This window comes from Hippopotamus amphibius, chromosome 2, assembly GCF_030028045.1.
Source record: "Hippopotamus amphibius kiboko isolate mHipAmp2 chromosome 2, mHipAmp2.hap2, whole genome shotgun sequence".
Taxonomy (NCBI): domain Eukaryota; kingdom Metazoa; phylum Chordata; class Mammalia; order Artiodactyla; family Hippopotamidae; genus Hippopotamus; species Hippopotamus amphibius.
The window spans coordinates 216,973,437-216,990,963 of NC_080187.1; the positions used below are offsets into that span (position 1 = coordinate 216,973,437).

The 17,527-nt window shown below is 36.8% G+C and overlaps 1 protein-coding gene and 1 non-coding gene across 10 annotated transcripts in view; both read left to right on the forward strand.

Annotated features, from left to right (window-relative positions):
• SCAPER (S-phase cyclin A associated protein in the ER) overlaps nucleotides 1-17,527 on the forward strand; it is a 445,755-nt gene that overhangs the window by 392,145 nt on the left and 36,083 nt on the right. The window contains exon 28 of one of the 9 annotated variants that reach the window (XM_057723491.1): nucleotides 16,625-16,907. The exons of the other annotated variants lie outside the window; for them this stretch is intronic. Within the exon in view, the coding sequence (XP_057579474.1) occupies nucleotides 16,625-16,886 (262 nt within the window). The 3' untranslated portion in view covers nucleotides 16,887-16,907. The remainder of the gene's footprint in view (nucleotides 1-16,624; nucleotides 16,908-17,527) is intronic. 9 annotated transcript variants of the gene reach the window in all.
• On the forward strand, nucleotides 10,926-11,032 carry LOC130847285 (U6 spliceosomal RNA). The gene has a single exon (XR_009052064.1). It is a non-coding gene; the product is annotated as a U6 spliceosomal RNA (small nuclear RNA).

Below are 17,527 nucleotides of genomic sequence, written 5' to 3' on the forward strand. Positions count from 1 at the left end.
AGTCTGTCAATACATATGTAGGCTCATCAGACTTAGGGCAGCAAAATATGTCTGGGATACACTTGCAGTTGAACTCCCACTGGCTCTAGGACTTTGGGGGTCAGGAACTCAAGAGGAATATCCTTTTGTAGTGCTGTGTTGAAGAGCATAGGTTTGGAAGTCAGAAAAATATAAATGCAGTTCCTGCTCTCCTAGCTCTGTGACCAGTGACAGATTCTTTAGCTTCTCAATGACTGTCTCCTCACATTATAAACATGAATTGGATAATTCTCCTTCACAGAGTTGGACGGGGTAGGGGCAAATGGGGACTAACATGTGTGTCACCCTGACCTTCTGCCGAAGGTGCTTTTTTATATATATTTATTATACCCTACCCTGTTCCAAAAAAGATTTGAGATGGCTTACAGAAGTATATATGTCTTTTTATTTTTTAAAAATAGATGAAAAAATTTAGAATAAAAGAAAATAGGGAAAAATAGATCAAGCCAGAAGCAAGTAAAGTTAAGGCATAAATCATATTCATAAACAAGGTGCTGATAGACATTTCCTCTTAGAATTCCTACTGACAGTTTCTACCAGGAACTTATATTTAATATGTCAGATTCTAAGCTCACTGGCTTTCATCCAAAGTTGGCTTTCCTCGTGATTACCTTATTCTGCTCACACTTCTAGTCATATGAACAGATTTTAAGACCTCAAACCTTTATCATCTTTAACTTCTGTCTTTCAGAATCCGATCCAGTCCTATCCAATTAAATCAAAAAGATACTTGCCTCAGAAATATGAGATGGCATCTGTTATTTATACCTATGACTTGATATTTGTCTACTTACAATTCACCAGTTCTTTGTCCTGAGTATATGTTTTGTGTCTTCCAATGAAAAGGTTTCCCTAAGGAGAGAGACTAAATATCCTAGCAGCTCCCCTTCAGGCACCTAGCACCAGACCAGAAACAAAATAAGAGTCGGTAAATAGCTGTGACTGGCAGCATTAGCAAATACCAGTGTGTACCATGGACCTATGCCAGAGCCCCATTTCCTGGGCCTGCTCTTAACATAGGAAGAAGAGGTGCGTGCGTCTCATGTTCTTCTTCCCCTAAGGTAAGAAGGAGACGTCCAAGGCCTTCATGCCTCTGGCATACCTTGCTGAGACTACTTCTCCCTCTCTTCCTTCCATTGTTGTAGCAAATCTTTATTAATTACTGTTTACTGAGCACTTGATATGTACCAGACACTTGTCAAGGTGTTAGGGATGAACAAAATACTCACTCTATGAAGCCTGCAGTCTAACAGGAGAAAAAGATGATAAACCAGTAAATGAATAAGATAATTTTAGCTAGTGGTAGTCATATGAGAAAACAAAGCAGAGTAATACAGCAGAGTGACTTGGGTCGACGGTATGATCAGGGAAGGCCTCTCTGGGAAGATGACCCTGAAGCTAAGAAGGAGCCAACTATGTAAAGATCAAAGGGAAGAGTGTTCTAGTTGAGCAGAATAGGAAGTTGATGACTTCCAAATATCTGAAGTGGGTGTGTACCAGAAACAGAGAAGGCAGCGTGCTGGGATGTGATGAGCAAGCGAGTACTAGGAGATGAAGTCAGAGAGTAAGGGCTAGAGATGAGGACAGAGATTGGAAGTTTGGGTTTTATTCTAAGTGTGATAGGAAGCCACTGGAGGATTTTAAGCAGGAGAGGGGCATGATCTGATTACTTAAAAAGTAATGGATTTTTTTGCTCTGTGTAGAATGGATTATAGGGGCAAGAGTAGAAGCAGGAAAGATCAATTAGGCGGATACCACATCGTACAGCCCAGATATAACAGTTTTTCCCTCCCATTTACTCACCCAGAAGACGTAATTGCTTTCATCTGGCAACACAGCAGAGCCTCTGGCAGAGCTCCTTCAGCCTAACTGCCAAATACTAAAGATAAGAGAAGCCTAAAATGTCAACTAAACTGGCCAAAATCAGCACAGGGCCGTTTTGTGTTTATAGTGATCATGAGAAAACTGAAGATAGAGAGGTCAGAAGTGTCCCATCTGAGAAGCATTCTTGGACGATAGCCCTAGTCAGTAGTTCCAAGATCTAGGACCATATACTATTGTCAGTCATACAGAGCTGCCACATTCTAACCTTTTGGGCTCCTCCCTGCCCTTTCTCCGCTCACCTTTGGTTGTCTCCAGACTGTCCTGAGCTCATCACCTATTTAGCTTCCACTTTCTTGGGCCTCCATTCAGACCTCTGCCAGAGACCAGAGTTTCTTCTTAGGGACTTCACCCTTTACTTTCCATTCTCATTGGTGTCCTCTTGGTCTTCCTCTTTCTCAAGCATGTTCTAGGTTGATCTCCAACAACAAGAATGTCTGTTTTCATCATCTGTCACTTCTGTTCCCAGAAAGGTTTCCTTCTCAAAAGTTCCTCTTTGAATTCAACTGAAACTAAAAACCAGGTACTTTAGAAATCCTCCCAATAATCAGTCCGCCTCACCCTACTTATATTCTCACTCTTGAATTGCCCCTGTATTTTTCTTTTCTCTAACCAAATATCCAGACTATCTTATAGTGCTTATACCTGTATCTTTTCCACCTTGAGTTTTCTCTTGCTCTCATATCTCCACTAAGTCATCCTCACTCCCCTCAACAGGGTTCCAAATTACTTGTAGATCTGCATTAAACAAGCTATTTTCTCCTTCTACTGTATACATAAAATATAGAGTGGCTGGGTCTGTGTGTGTGTGTATGTCTGTGTAGGAAACTATAATTTTTGAAGTAGATTTACCCCAGAATTGAACAGAATTTTAGACATCATCCTGTTCAGTGCTGAGTTTTGAGTGCCCTCTGCGACTTCAGTGAATGTATTCCTCCACTTATTGCAGAATAGTTAAGAATGTAATACCTCACCAACAGCCCATTTAACTTTTGGGTATTCTAATTGTTAGAACATTTTCTTTAAGTTTATCTAATATCTGCTTTCAGGTAGCATCTCTCCTCTGGGGTCATACATAACAGTGTAATACCTCTTCATTTTGAAGATAACCTTTATATCCTCCAGTTCCAAAATAAATTTCCCAGTTCCTTCAGATATACCTCAGGTGACATTGTTTCCATATACTTTTCCCACAGAAATCATTTTCCTTGGGAACTTTCTGATACATCAGTGTCCTGAATGTAGTGCCACACCCAGTGCTAGAACCAGTACTTTCAGAGTAGTTGTTCAGTGCAGTGGAGCAGGATAAACCTTTCTGGTTGTGTACATTGTACTCCTGTAAGCTCAGTCAAAATTGAATTATACTCATTGGTAATTAGGCAAGGCTGTTTCTTCATTTGAATGAATAGGAAGCGAATTTGCTGTGTCTTTTTCCCCCACTTATCATTGAAAGCTATATTTCAGTTCCCTGTCACTTATCTTCTTCCTATCCTAAACATATACAGTTGATTTTTTGTTTTGTTTTTTTTTACACTTAGTTTTTAAATCTAAAAATAGGATTTAGTCATTTCTATAAATTTCATCCTTTTTTTTTCCTTATTTATTTTTAATTAAACTTTTCAATTTATTACTTCCTCCCCCTTGAAACTATCTTCACTTTGCTTTTAGGACACCACACTTCCTTGCTTTTCCTCCTACTCCACTGGTTTCATTTTTCAGTTTCTTTTGATGATTTATTCTCATCTCCCCAACTTGTACACTTTGGAGTATCCCAGGGCTCAGTTTTCAGACTAATCTGTGTTCACTAGCTAGATGAGCTGGCTTTAAATACCATCTGTGTGTTGATGACACCCAAATATGTCTAGTCCAGATCACTCTTCTGAACTCAGACTTGTATATTTATTCATTTATCCAACAATGTCTACTGAGTGACTACTCTATGTCAGATACTATTCTAAGCCCTGGGAACAAAACAGACAAAATTCTCTACCCTTGGAAAGCTTATTTTATCCAACTTCTGATCAGGTATCTTCAATTAGATGTCTAATAGGCATCTTGAATTTAACAAGTTTAAAGCTGAACTCCTTATTTTCCTCCCCAGACATGCTCTATCCACTGTCTTTCCCATTCCTGTAAATGGGAGCCACATTCTTTCAATTGCTCAGGCAAAAACAAAAAACAAAAAAAAAACCACTGAGCCATTTTTTTACTCCTCTTTTTCTCACACCCACATTCACTCTATCAGGAAATCCTCTTGGTTTTCCCTTCTGAATATTTTTCAGAATCCAACCACTTCTTACCACACCCATGACTACCATCCTGGTTCATCCACCATGATCTCTCACTTGGATGATTGAAATAGTCTTTTAGTCGGCCTCTTTGCTTCTACCTTGGCTCTTCTAAAAACTTTTCAACCAATTAGCTATAGCTAATTGTTTTTAAACCAAAGTTGTATTACATCACTCCTCTGCTCAAAACCTTACAATGGCTTTCCATATCATTCAGTAAAACCCTTATAATGTCCTTACAATGGTCTACAACAGGGGGTCCCTGAGCCCCAGGCTGCAGACCTGGGCTGCACAGCAGGAGGTGAGTGGCAGGTGAGCGAGCAAGCTTCATCTGCCGCTCCCCTTCACTCTCATTACCACCTGAACCATCCCCCCCCCCCGCACCAAGTCCATGGAAAAATTGTCTTCCACAAAACCGGTCTCTGGTGCCAAAAACGTTGGGAACCACTGATCTGCAAGAGCCTACCTGATCGTCTTCCTGTTTCCTCTCTGACCTCATCCTTGTTTTTCTCCCACTTTGCTTAACTAGCTCTAGCTACACTGGCCTTCTTGCTGTTTTGAATATGCCATGCATGCTCCTGGCTCCAAGCCTTGGGACTTGCTGCCCCTCCACTTAAAAACACCCTTGCCTCAAGTATCCACATGGCTTCTTTCCTCACTTTCAGTAGAATTCTGCTTAAATAACACTTTAGAAAGGGCTTCCCCAACCACCATATATAAAATAGCATCACACACACGCACACACCCCTACATCTTCATTCCCTACCCATATCCCTTGCTCCTCTATAGCACTTAGCACACCTGACATACTCTATATTACATATTATATATATTTATTTGTTCATTGTATCTCCTACAATAAAATGTAAGTTTTATGAGAAAGAGAACATAGATTTTACTACTGAATTCCAGGGCCTAGAAAAGTGCTTGCCACAAAGTAGGTCCTCAGTAAATATTTGTTGAATAAATAAATCATGAATGAATAGGCCCATTATGGTAGGCAGAATAATGCCCCTCCGAAACAATCTACCCCCAAACAAAATACACATTCTTCTCAAGTGTACATGGGACATTTTCCAGGATAGAATACATATTAGGCCACTAATTAAGTCTCAGTCAATTTTAAAAGACAGACATCATACAAAATATCTTCTCTGACCATAGTGGGATGAAGTAAGAAATCAATGATAGAAGTAAAAGTAGAAAATTCACAAATTTGTGGAAATTAAACAAAGCACTCTTAAACATTACATAATGATCAGGGATCAATCCAAGAAGAATATATAATAATTGTAAATATATATGTACCCAAGATAGGTGCATCTAAATACATAGAGCAGATATTAACAGACATAAATGGAGAAATTATCAGTAACACAATAATACTAGGGGAACACCCCATTTATATCAATGGACAATTCATCCAGACAGAAAACCAATAAGGAAGCACTGGCCTTAAATAACACATTAGCCTAAATGGACTTAATGGATATAAAAAGAAGATTCCATCCAAAAGCAGCAGAATACATGTTCTTTTAAAGTGCACATGGAACATTCTCCAGGAGAGATCACATGCTAGGCCACAAAACAAGTCTCAGTAAATTTAAGAAAATTGAAATCATACAAAGCATTGTTTCCTACCACACTATGAGACTAGAAATCAACTACAAGAAAAAACTGCAGAAATTGCAAACAGGTGAGGCTAAACAAAGTGCTACTAAAAACCAATAGCTCCTTAAAGAAATCAAAAAAGAAATTTTAAAATACCTGGAGACAAATAAAAACAAAAACACAACAATACAAAATCTATGGGACAAAACAAAAGCAGTTCTAAGAGGGAAATTTATAGTGATACAAGCTTACCTCACGAAATAAGAAAAATCTCAAACAACCTATCCCTATACCTAAAGGAACTGGAAAAAGAAAAAACAAAACCCAAAATTAGTAGAAAGAAAGAAATCACAAAGATAAGAGCAGAAATATGTGAAATGGGGTTAAAAAAAAATAGAAAAAAATCAGTGATACCAAGAGCTGGTTCTTTGAAGAGAAACAAAACTGAAAAATCTTAAGCCAGACTCATCAAGAAAAAAAAAAGAGAGAGAGGGCCCATATCAATAAAATCGGAAGTGAAAAAGGAGAAGTTACAGACAACACCACAGAAATATAAAAGATCATAAGAGATTACTACAAAGAGCTATATGCCAATAAAATGGACGGAAGAAATGGACAAATTCCTAGAAATGTACAATCTTCCAAGACTAAACCAGGAAGAACTAGAAAATATGAACAGACCAATTACCAGTAATGAAATTGAATGGGTAATTTTAAAACCACCCAAAAAACAAAAATCCAGGACCAGACAAATTCATAGGTGAATTCTACCAAATATTTAGAGAAGAGTTAACATCTATCCTTTTCAAACTTCCAAAAAATTACAGAGGAAGGAATGCTTCCAAACTCATTCTACAAGGGCCACATCACCCTGATATCAAAATCAGACAAAGATATCACCAAAAGAAGTGAAAATACAGGCCAGTATCACTGATGAACATCGATGCAAAAATCCCCAAAATATTAACAAACCAAATCCAACAATACATTAAAAGGATCACATACAATGATCAAGTGGAAATTATCCAGGGATGTGCAGATGGCTCAGTATTTGCAAGTCAATCAGTGTGATACATCACATTAACAAATTGAGGAATAAAAATCAAATAATCATCTCAGTAGATGCAGAAAAAACTTTTGACAAAATTCAACATCTATTTATGATAAAAACTCGCCACCAAGTGGGTATACAGGAAACATACCTCAAGATTAAAAAGGCCATATGTGGTAAGTCAACAGATAACATCATATTCAAGAGTGACAAGCTGAAAGCCTTTCCTCTAAGATAAGGAAAAAGACAAGGATGCCCACTCTCACTACTCTTATTCAACATAGTATTAGAAGTCCTAGCCATAGCAAACAGACAAGAAAAAGAAATGAAAGGAATCCAAATTGGTAAGGAAGAAGTAAAACTATCAGTGTTTGCAGAAGATATGATATTATACATAGGAAGTTCTAAAGATGCTGTCAGAAAACTACTAGAGCTCATCAATGAATTCAGTCAAGTTTCAGGATACGAAATTAATATACAGAAATCTGTTGCATTTCTATACACAAACAACAAGCTACCAGAGAAATTAAGGAAACAATCCAATTTACAGTTACATCAAAAAAATTAAATACAATATGTAAGAATAAATCTAAGGAGGTAAAAGACCTGTACTCAGAAAACTCTAAGAAACTGATGGAAGAAATTGAAGGTGACATAAACAGATGAAAAGATATACCATATTCATGGATTTGAAGACTTAATATTGGCAAAGTGACCATACTACCCAAGGCAATCTACAGATTCAGTGTAATCCCTATCAAAATACCAATGGCATTTTTGACAGAACTAGAACAAATAATTTTAAAATTTGTATGGAAATGCAAAAGAGCCCAAATAACCAAAACAATCTTGAGAAAGAAGAAAAGAGCTGAAGGTATTATGCTTCCTGACTTCAGACTATGCTGCAAAGTTACAGTAATCAAAACAATATGGTACTGGCACAAAAACAGACACATAGCTCAAGGAACAGAATAGAGAGTCTAGAAATCAGCACACACACTTATGGTTTCTATGATAAAGGAGGCAAGAATATACAAGGGAGAAATAAACAGTCTTTTAATAAGTGGTACTGGGAAAACTGGACAGCTACATGTAAAAGAATGAAATTAGAGCATTTTCTCACATACAGAAATAAATTCAAAGTGGGTTAAAGACCTAAATGTAAAACTGGAAACTATCAAACTCCTAGAAGAAAACAGAATACTCTTTGACATAAATCCAATATTTTGGGGGATCTTACTCCTAAGGCAAAGGAAACAAAAACAAAAATAAACAAATAGGACCTAATTAAATTTAAAAGCTTTTGCACAGCAAAGGAAACCATCGACAAAATGAAAAGACAGCCTGCTGAATGGGAGGAAATATTTAAAAATGATATGAACAATAAGGGGTTAATATCCAAAATATACAAACAGCTTATACGACTCAATATTGAAAAAAAAAAAAAAAAACAATCCTATTAAAAAATGGGCAGAAGACCTGAGACTTTTTTCTAAAGAAGACATACAAATGGCCAACAGTCACATGAAAAGATGCTCAACATCACTAATCATCAGAGATGTGCAAATCAAAACCACAATGAAGTGAAGCTAGAACACATCCTCACACCACACACTAAAATAAACTCAAAATGGCTAAAGACCTAAATATAAGACATGACACCATAAAACTCCTATAAGAGAACGTAGGCAAAACATTCTCTGGCATAAATCATAGCAATGTTTTCTTCAGTCAGTCTCCCAAGGCAATAGAAATAAAAGCAAAAATAAACAAATGGGACCTAATCAAACTTAAAAGCTTCTGCCCAGCAAAGGAAAGTATAGACAAAACGAAAAGACATCCTACAGGCTGGGAGAAAATATTTGCAAATGGTGCAACTGACAAGAGCTTAATTTCCAAAATATACAAACAACTTCTACAGTTCAATAGCAAAAAGACAAACAATCCAATTGAAAAATGGGCAAAAGACCTAAATAGACACTTCTCCAAAGAAGACATACAGATGGCCAATAGGCACATGAGAAGATGCTCAGCATCACTAATTATTAGAGAAATGCAAATCAAAACTACAATGAAGTACCACCTCATGCCAGTCAGAATGGCCATTATTAAAGAGTCTACAAATAATAAATGCTGGAGAGGGTGTGGAGAAAAGGGAACCCTCTTACACTATTGGTGGGAATGTAAATTGGTATAACCACTATAGAAAACAGTATGGAGGTTCCTCAAAAAACTAAAATTATGCTCTATGATCCAGCAATCCCACTCCTGGGCAATACCCAGACAAAACTATAATTTGAAAGGATATGTGCACCTCTATATTCATAGCAGCACTATTTGCAATAGCCATGACATGGAAACAACCTAAATGTCCATCAGCAGATGAATGAATAAAAAAGATGTGGTGTATATATCCAAAGGGATATTACCCAGCCATTAAAAAGAATGAAATAATGCCATTTGCAGCAACATGGATGGACCTAGAGATTATCCTGCTAGGGGAAGTAAGTCAGAAAGAGAAAGACAGATACCATATGGTATCACTTATGTGTAGAATCTAAAATATGACACAAATGAACATTATGAAACAAAAACAGACTTACAGATAAAGAGAACAGATCTGTGGTTGCCAGGGGGCAGGCAGGGTGGAAAAGAGAAGTTGTATGGGAGTTTGGGATTAGCAGATTCAAAACTATTATATATAGGAGGGATAAACAACAGGGTCCTACTGTAGAGCACAGGAAACTATATTCAATATCCTGTGATAAACCATATTTGAAAAGAATATGAAAAAGAGTGTGTGTGTGTGTAAAACTGAATCACTTTGCTGTATAGCAGAATTAAACACAACATTGTAAATCAACTATACTTCAATAAAATTCTTTTAAAAAACCACAATGAGATAACACTTCACACCCGTCAGAATGGCTATCATCAAAAAGACCGCAAATAACAACTGTTGATGAGGATGTGGAGAAAAGGAAACCCTTGTACACTATTGGTATATTGGTGTAGCCACTGTGGAGAGCAGTATGGAGATTCCTCAGAAAACTAACAGTAGAACTACCATATGATCCAGTAATTCTACTCCTGGGTGTATATCCAAAGAAAAAACACTAATTTGAAAAGATACATGCATAGCAATGTTCATAGCAGCATTATTTACAGTAGCCAAGATATGGAAGTAACCTAAGTGTCCATCAACAGATGACTGGAAAAAGGAGATGCATACATACAAACACACACACATTTACACACAACAGAATACTACTTGGCCATAAAAAGAATAAAATTTTGCCATTTGCAACTACATGACTGGACCTGGAGGGTGTTATGCTTAGTGAAATAAATGACACAGAGAAAGACAAATACAATGTGTTTCCACTTATATGTGGAATCCAAAAAATAAAACAAACAAATGAGTATAACAAAACAGAAACAGACTCACAGATACAGAGAACAAACTAGTGATTACCAGAGGAGAGAGGGAAGTGAGGAAGGGCAACAAAGAGGTAGGGGATTAAGAGGTACAAACTACTATGTATAAAATAAACTATAAGGATATATTGTTCAGCACAGGGAATATAGCCAATATATTTTAATAACTTTAAATGGAGTGTAATCTGTAAGAATTTTTAATCACTATGTTGTACACTTGAAACTAATATAATTGTATGTCAACTATACCTTAATAAAAAATAAAATAAAATTTAAAAACTCACTGGACACAGTTAAAGCACTGCTAATGGGGAAGTGTATAGCTATACATTTACACTAAAGAAACAAGAAATATCTCAAATCAAGAAATTAACTATACAACTTAAGGAACTAGAAAAAAATGAACAAACTAAACCCAAGGCTAGCAGAAGGAAGGAAATAATTAAGATTATGGCAGAGATCAGTGAAGTTGAGAATAAAATAACAATAGAAATAATCAGTGAAACTGAAAGTTGTTTCTTTGAAAAGATCAATAGAATTGACAAACCTTCAGCTAGATGAACTAAGAAAACAAGAGAGAGAACTCTCAAATTACTAAAATCAGAAATGAAAATGGGGTGCTCACTTTGACAGCACATATACTAAAATTAGAATGATGCAAAGAAGATTAGCATGGTCCCTGCCCAAGGATGATGCTTAGATTCTTGAAGTGTTTTGTTTTTTTATAGTCGTAGTAAGTATTGCATACTTAAAATTATAAGAGAGAAGATTTTAAGCTTTCTACCAAAAAAAAAAAAAGTTAACTATGTGAGGTAGTGGATGTTTTAACTTGATGATAGGAACATTTTACAATGTATATGCATATCAGATCATCATGTTTTACACATTAAATGTTACAATTTTATTTGTCAGTTATACTTCAGTAAAGTGGGGTGGGGGAGAAATGAAAATGGGACATTAGTACCAATTCTATAGAAATTAAAAGGACTATATGAGAGTGCTATTAACAACACATGGCAACAAATTGAATAAACTAAACGAAATGGACAAATTCCTAGAAACACAATACCTACCAAGACTAAATCACAAAGAAATAGAAAATCTGAATAGACCTGTAACTACTAAGGAGATTGAATCAGTAATCAAAAGTCTCCAAAGGAAAGCCCTGGACCTGATGGCTTCACTGGTGAATTCTATCCAACATTTAAAGAACTAACGCCAGTTGTTCTGAAACTTTTCCAAAAACTTAAAGAGGAGAGAACACTTTCTAACATTCTGTGAAGCCAGCATTATCCTAATTCCAAAGTCAAAGACAATACAAGAGAGAAAATTCCAGACCGATATTCCTCATGAACATTGATGTAAAAATCTTCAACAAAATACTACCAAACCAAATTCAGCAGCATGTTTAAAGGGTTACACACCATGACCAAGTGGGATTTGTTCCTGGAGTGTGAGAATGGTTCCACATATGAACATCAATCAATTTAATAGACCGCATTAATGGAATGAAGGGGGGAGAAAACATGATGATACAGAAAAACACTTGATAAATTTCAACACCCTTTCATGATAAAAATACTCAACAACTTAGAAATAGAAAGAAACTACCTCCACATGATAAAAGCCATATGTGAAAAGCCCACAAGGAACATCATACTCAATGGTGAAAGCAGGAAGGCTTTTCCTCTAACATCAGGACAAGGCAAGGATGCCCACTTCCGCCACTTCTATTTAACATAGGACTGGAAGTTTTAGCCAAAGCAATTAGATGAGGAAAAGGAAAAAAAAGTATCTAAATTGGAAGGGAAGGAGTAAAATTTTCTGCTTGCAGATGATATTATCTTATATGTAGAAACCGCTGAAGATTCCACACAAAAAAACTGTTAAAACCAATAAATGAATTCAATAAAGTAACAGAATACAGCCAACTCACAAAAATTACTTGCATTTCTATGCACTATGCACCATATATTATGAACAATCTGAAAAGGAAATTATGAAAATTCCATTTATAATAGCATCAAAAAGAATAAAATGCTTAGGAATTAACCAAGAAGATGAAAGACTTGTACAATGAAAAGTACAAAGCATTGGCAAAAGAAATTAAAGAAGGCATAAACTAGGAACACTTCCCATGCTCAGGGATTACAAAACAATTATTGTTAAGATGTCATTACTATGCAAAGCAGTCTCTAAATTCCTTGCACTCCCTATCTAAATCCCAAAGACTTTTATTTTTTTACAGAAATAGTAAATCCCATCTTAAAATTCATGTGGAATCTCAAGGGACCCCAAATAACCAAATAACCTTGTTCTTGAAAAAGAACAAGGGAGGACTCAGACTTCTGACTTCAAAATTTACTACAAAGCCACAGTAATCAAAACAGTGTGGTACTGGCATAAAGACAGACATATGTAACAATGGAATAGAATGGAGAACACAGACTTAAACCCTTGCATTTATAATCAAATGATTTTTGACAGGGGTGCCAGGACCATTGAATGGGAAAGGACAGTCTCTTCAACAAATGGTGCTGGAGAAACTGGATATCCATAAGCAAAAAAATGAAGCTGCATACTTACCTAACACCAGAACTTAAGATGGCTAAGAGACCTAAATGTAAGACCTAAAACAATTAAACTCCTAGAAGAAAACACAGGGCAACATTGGATTTAGCAATGATTTCTTTGGATGTGACACCAGAGGCACAGGCAATAAAAGAAAAAGTAGACAAATTGGACAGCATAAACATTTTTTTGATTTGTGCATCAAAATATAATATCAAGATAGTAAAGAAGCAACACAGAGAATGGGAGAAATTATTTGCGAGTCATATATCTGATAAGAGATTAAGATCCAGGAACTATGAAAAACTCCTAAAACTCAACAACAACAAAACCTAATTTTAAAAAAGGGCAAAGGACTTGAATAGACATTTCTCCAAAGAAGAAATACAAATTGGTCAATAAGCACATGAAAAGATACTCAATGTCATTGATAGGGAAATGCAAATCAAAACTACAATGAGATAGTACTTCACATCCATTAGAATGGCTACTATTAAAAAGAAAGAAAGAAAATACCAAGTTTTGGTGAGGATGTAGAGAAATTGGAACCTTTGTGCATTGTTAGTGGGAATGTAAAATGGTATAGCTGCCGTGGAAAATGTTACGGCAGTTCCTCAAAAACTTAAAAATAGAATTATCATATGATTGAGAAATTCCACTTCTGGATACATATCCAAAAGAATTGAAAACAGGGTTTTGAAGACATGTTTATACACCCATCTTCATGGCAGCATTATTCACAATAGCTAAAACGGAAGCAACCCAAATGTCCATCAGTGGACAATGGATAAACAAAATGTGGTGTATACATATAATGGAATATTATTCAGCCTTGAAAAGGAAGGAGATTCTGCCATATGCTACAACATGAATGAACCTTGAGGACATTATGCTAAATGAAATGTCAGTCACAAAAAGACAAATACTGTATGATGATTCCACTTATATGACATACTTGGAGTAGTCAGAATCATGGAGACAGAAAGTAGAATTGTGGTTGCCAGAGGGAGGGAGGAATGGGGAGTTATTGTTTAATGAGTATAGAGTTTCAATTTTACGTGATGAAAGAATTATGCAGATGGTTGGTAGTGATGGTTGTACAACATTATGAATGTAGTTAATACCATTGAATTGTACACTCAAAAATAGTTAAGATGGTAGATTTCATGTGTATTTTACCACAGTAAAAAAAATTAGGATATCCTAATCCTCAGAACCTACAAATGTGTTACCTCACACAGCAGAAGAAATTTTGCAGAAATGATTAAGGATCTTGAGATGGGGAGAGTAGCCTAGATTAACCAGGTGGGCCCAGTGTTATCTTACAGGTCCTTGTAAGTAAAAGAGGGAAGCAGGAAAGTCAGTGTTAGAGAGGGATTTCAAGATGCTCTGCTGCCAGCTTTGAAAATGGAGGAAGGGGCCAGGAGCCAAGGAATGCAGCTGTACTCTAGACATTGTAAAAGGCAGGAAATAAATTCTCCCCTTTAGCCTCCAGAAGGAACACAGCTCTGGTAACACATTTGTTTTAGCTCAGTGAGACTTATTTTGGATTTCTGATCCCCAGAACTTTAAGAGAATAAATTTGTGTTGTTTTGAACAACTAGCTTGTGATAATTTATTCCAGCAGCAGTAGAAAACTGATGCACCTGCCTGCCACTATTAGACTGTAACCTTCTATAGAACAGGGGTCTGGTCTTCCTTGACTTTGTAATACATCACAGGTCCTGGAGTACAGGTACTTTGGCTTTTTAAATAGAGAATATATGACAGGTAATAGTGTCCCTTTTGCTCACTGCGAAGCCTGATTGAATATTACTGGATGTAGGTCAGCTTTCTAAGACTATCCCAGTACATAAGAGCCCACAGCTGGAATAACTAAGAAATAATTCATTTCTCCTTGGGCAGTGAAGTTCACATTCATCATTGGGAGAGACAGTGACTTAATCCCACCCACTCCTATCATTGGCAGAGACAATGACTTAACTCTATCCACTCCCAGCACTATGCAGACCTTTGGGTGGAGTGTTCTGGGTTCAGAAGCTAAAATGGGAGGTTCTGATAAGATGCCTCAGGGATTCCAGATCTAAAGGAGGGAACAGAGCCAAAATCCAAGAAGCTAGGAGAGCAGTCTAGATCACCAGCACTGAAGGGGATCAGGGTGGATGTTACCAAACCAGAAATCTGGAACCAGGGATACAAGAGCAAACAAGCCAGGAACAAATGGGGAAAGGATAAGGTTAGAGTGTCTGCGTCTGTCACAGCTGCCTTTTTGGGCCAAATAAGGCCTGGTACATAAGTGGTTTAAAATACCAAAGATGGAATGGATGACACTCGATTCACGCCCACACAAATTATTGCTTTTGGGGGTTTTTTTTGTTTTTTTTTTTTTGCCGGGCTATACTTTCCTTTAAGGCAAAGCAGGGTTTTCAAGAACTGTGCCAGGAATATTGATGGCCCAGTTATAGTTTTTCCTAATTGCATCTAGCTTTTAATGAACAGAAATGAATATACCACTAAGATCTCTAATCCTAGAGACCAAACAAAAACACTTCAAAATCCAGTAAAACTGAGACGATCTTAGAGTATAATATACAAAATTTCAGATCTAATTTTTCATATCTTCCATGTATTTTTTAAAGAAAACTTTATAACCTGTGCCTGATATGAATAAGGCCTTTTACTCTTTTATTATAAACATTTAGGCTTAAAGCGATTATAGCTGACATTTAAGACCAACAGGAGCCAATGGCCTGTTCATGGACAAATTATCTGTATTTCAGACTAAATCAAAAGTAAACATTTTCTAAAGTCCCTTCAGGTCTACATTAGTCCTGTGGAAGCCAAATGCAGCAGACAAGCTCTCTCCCCTCCCCTCCACCCTGTATATTCTATAGGCTCACTTTAAAATGAATCATCTTTTCTGCAAAGCAATATTATATACATTTTGAACCATTTTCACATCTGAGTTCTTGAATTTGATTGGTTTTTCTGAATCAACATTTTTATTTCATCAGAAGAATATTGCAAAAGATCCTGAGTTACGTTGTTTTATAGTTTAGTATTTTCCTAAATAGGGTGGGGTGGAGAGAAGAGAAACTATTCTGGTGATCTTCACTTGATGGGTTTTTTGTTTTGTTGTTTTTTTTTCTTTTTCTTTTAAAGAGGTAATAGCAGTGAATTCATGCCATTTCATAAATGCTTGCAAAGATTATTACAAGGTGTTCTAAATAATAAAGCTGTATTCCTGAATATCTGCATTTGAATATGCTGATAATCAGTTTAAAAACACAGGCAGTAAAGGGGAGGTCACCACTCTGAATCACAGAGCAGAAAAACTGTTGTCACCATCAGTGAGGTCACTCATCCCCAAGGTTCTGAAAGCCTACTAGAAATTAGCTTTAGGGAAAAATGTCTTCTGACTTGTCACTGGTTCTAAAAGGCAGTCAGTGTTAAACACACAGAGACCCCTTTTTTGGAATCTGTATAATAAACTCAGACACATTAATCTCTACTCATGTCTTTAGCCAGGGTCTGACCCCTAACTCTTATGGCTATAATGAAAAGAAGGAAGGAAGGGCAAACTGAACCGACATTAGCTGACAGTTTGTGTAAAGGTTCAGATGTGCCTATAAGCAAAAAAATATCATTTCTTAACTTTTTGTTTTCACTGAGTCCCATGAGACAAAAAGTGTCTCTCCATGATGATCAGGATTACGTTACAATCTCTGTGTACTTTGTTTAACAGTGTTCAGTTAACCCCAAGATTTGATTTAAGAGAAGGCATGGAGACAAAAGAAGAGGTCACCTCCTGTTTGGCCTGGATGTTTTGGTCTTTGGACAAAGCACTGCCTTTAAAGAGTCAAAAGTTCTTGGTGGTTTCCCTGCCTTTGCCACTGACAAATGTTTATGACCTAAAACATCCCACTGAATCTCTGAGGGTCTCAGTTGCATCACGTGCAGTGAAGAGAACAATACCTTCTCTACCAACTATGAAGAACTACAAATGAGGCGAGGTGGAAGATGCAAAGGTACTTAGCAGGTCCTGCCATGCAAATGAGGTGATAGTATTTCACAAGAGCTGCTTTCTTGAGAAGAGAGCAAGTGTTAAGTGTCATCCCACATTCTTAGCAACATCAGAAATAGTGCACATTCAGGAAATAAATGCTTACCATGGTTATGAACAAAACTCCACTTTGATGAAACTAGCAAATTAGAGTGAATAAAATAATCCCTTTGGAAAAAAGTTGTGGATGAGAAAACTAGACAAGATACTAGAAACTTGCCAGCCAGCACTTACGAATTCCTATTTACAGAGTGGCATCTCTTCAGTGCTCCTGGGCAAGTTTATGGGATGAGCATAGCTCTTAATGCCTCTCTCCCATTCTAGATTCCAGCTGAAAGGAATAATAACCACAACAGGGAAAGGGAGGAGCGGGGGGCCTGTGTCAGTGTTAGAAATAGGGAAGGGCCTCATCCTGGGGCAGAGACATGAAGACACTTCTGCTCAGTATTGTTCAGATCATACCAGGTTAAAGGGAAACCCTGAACAGGGACTTGTAATTTCCCTTCCTAAGAAAAAGCTGTGTCCCGTGAAGAACGGTGACTGACCCACTTGCAACAGCACTGAGAGACCTGAGGATTTGTGCAG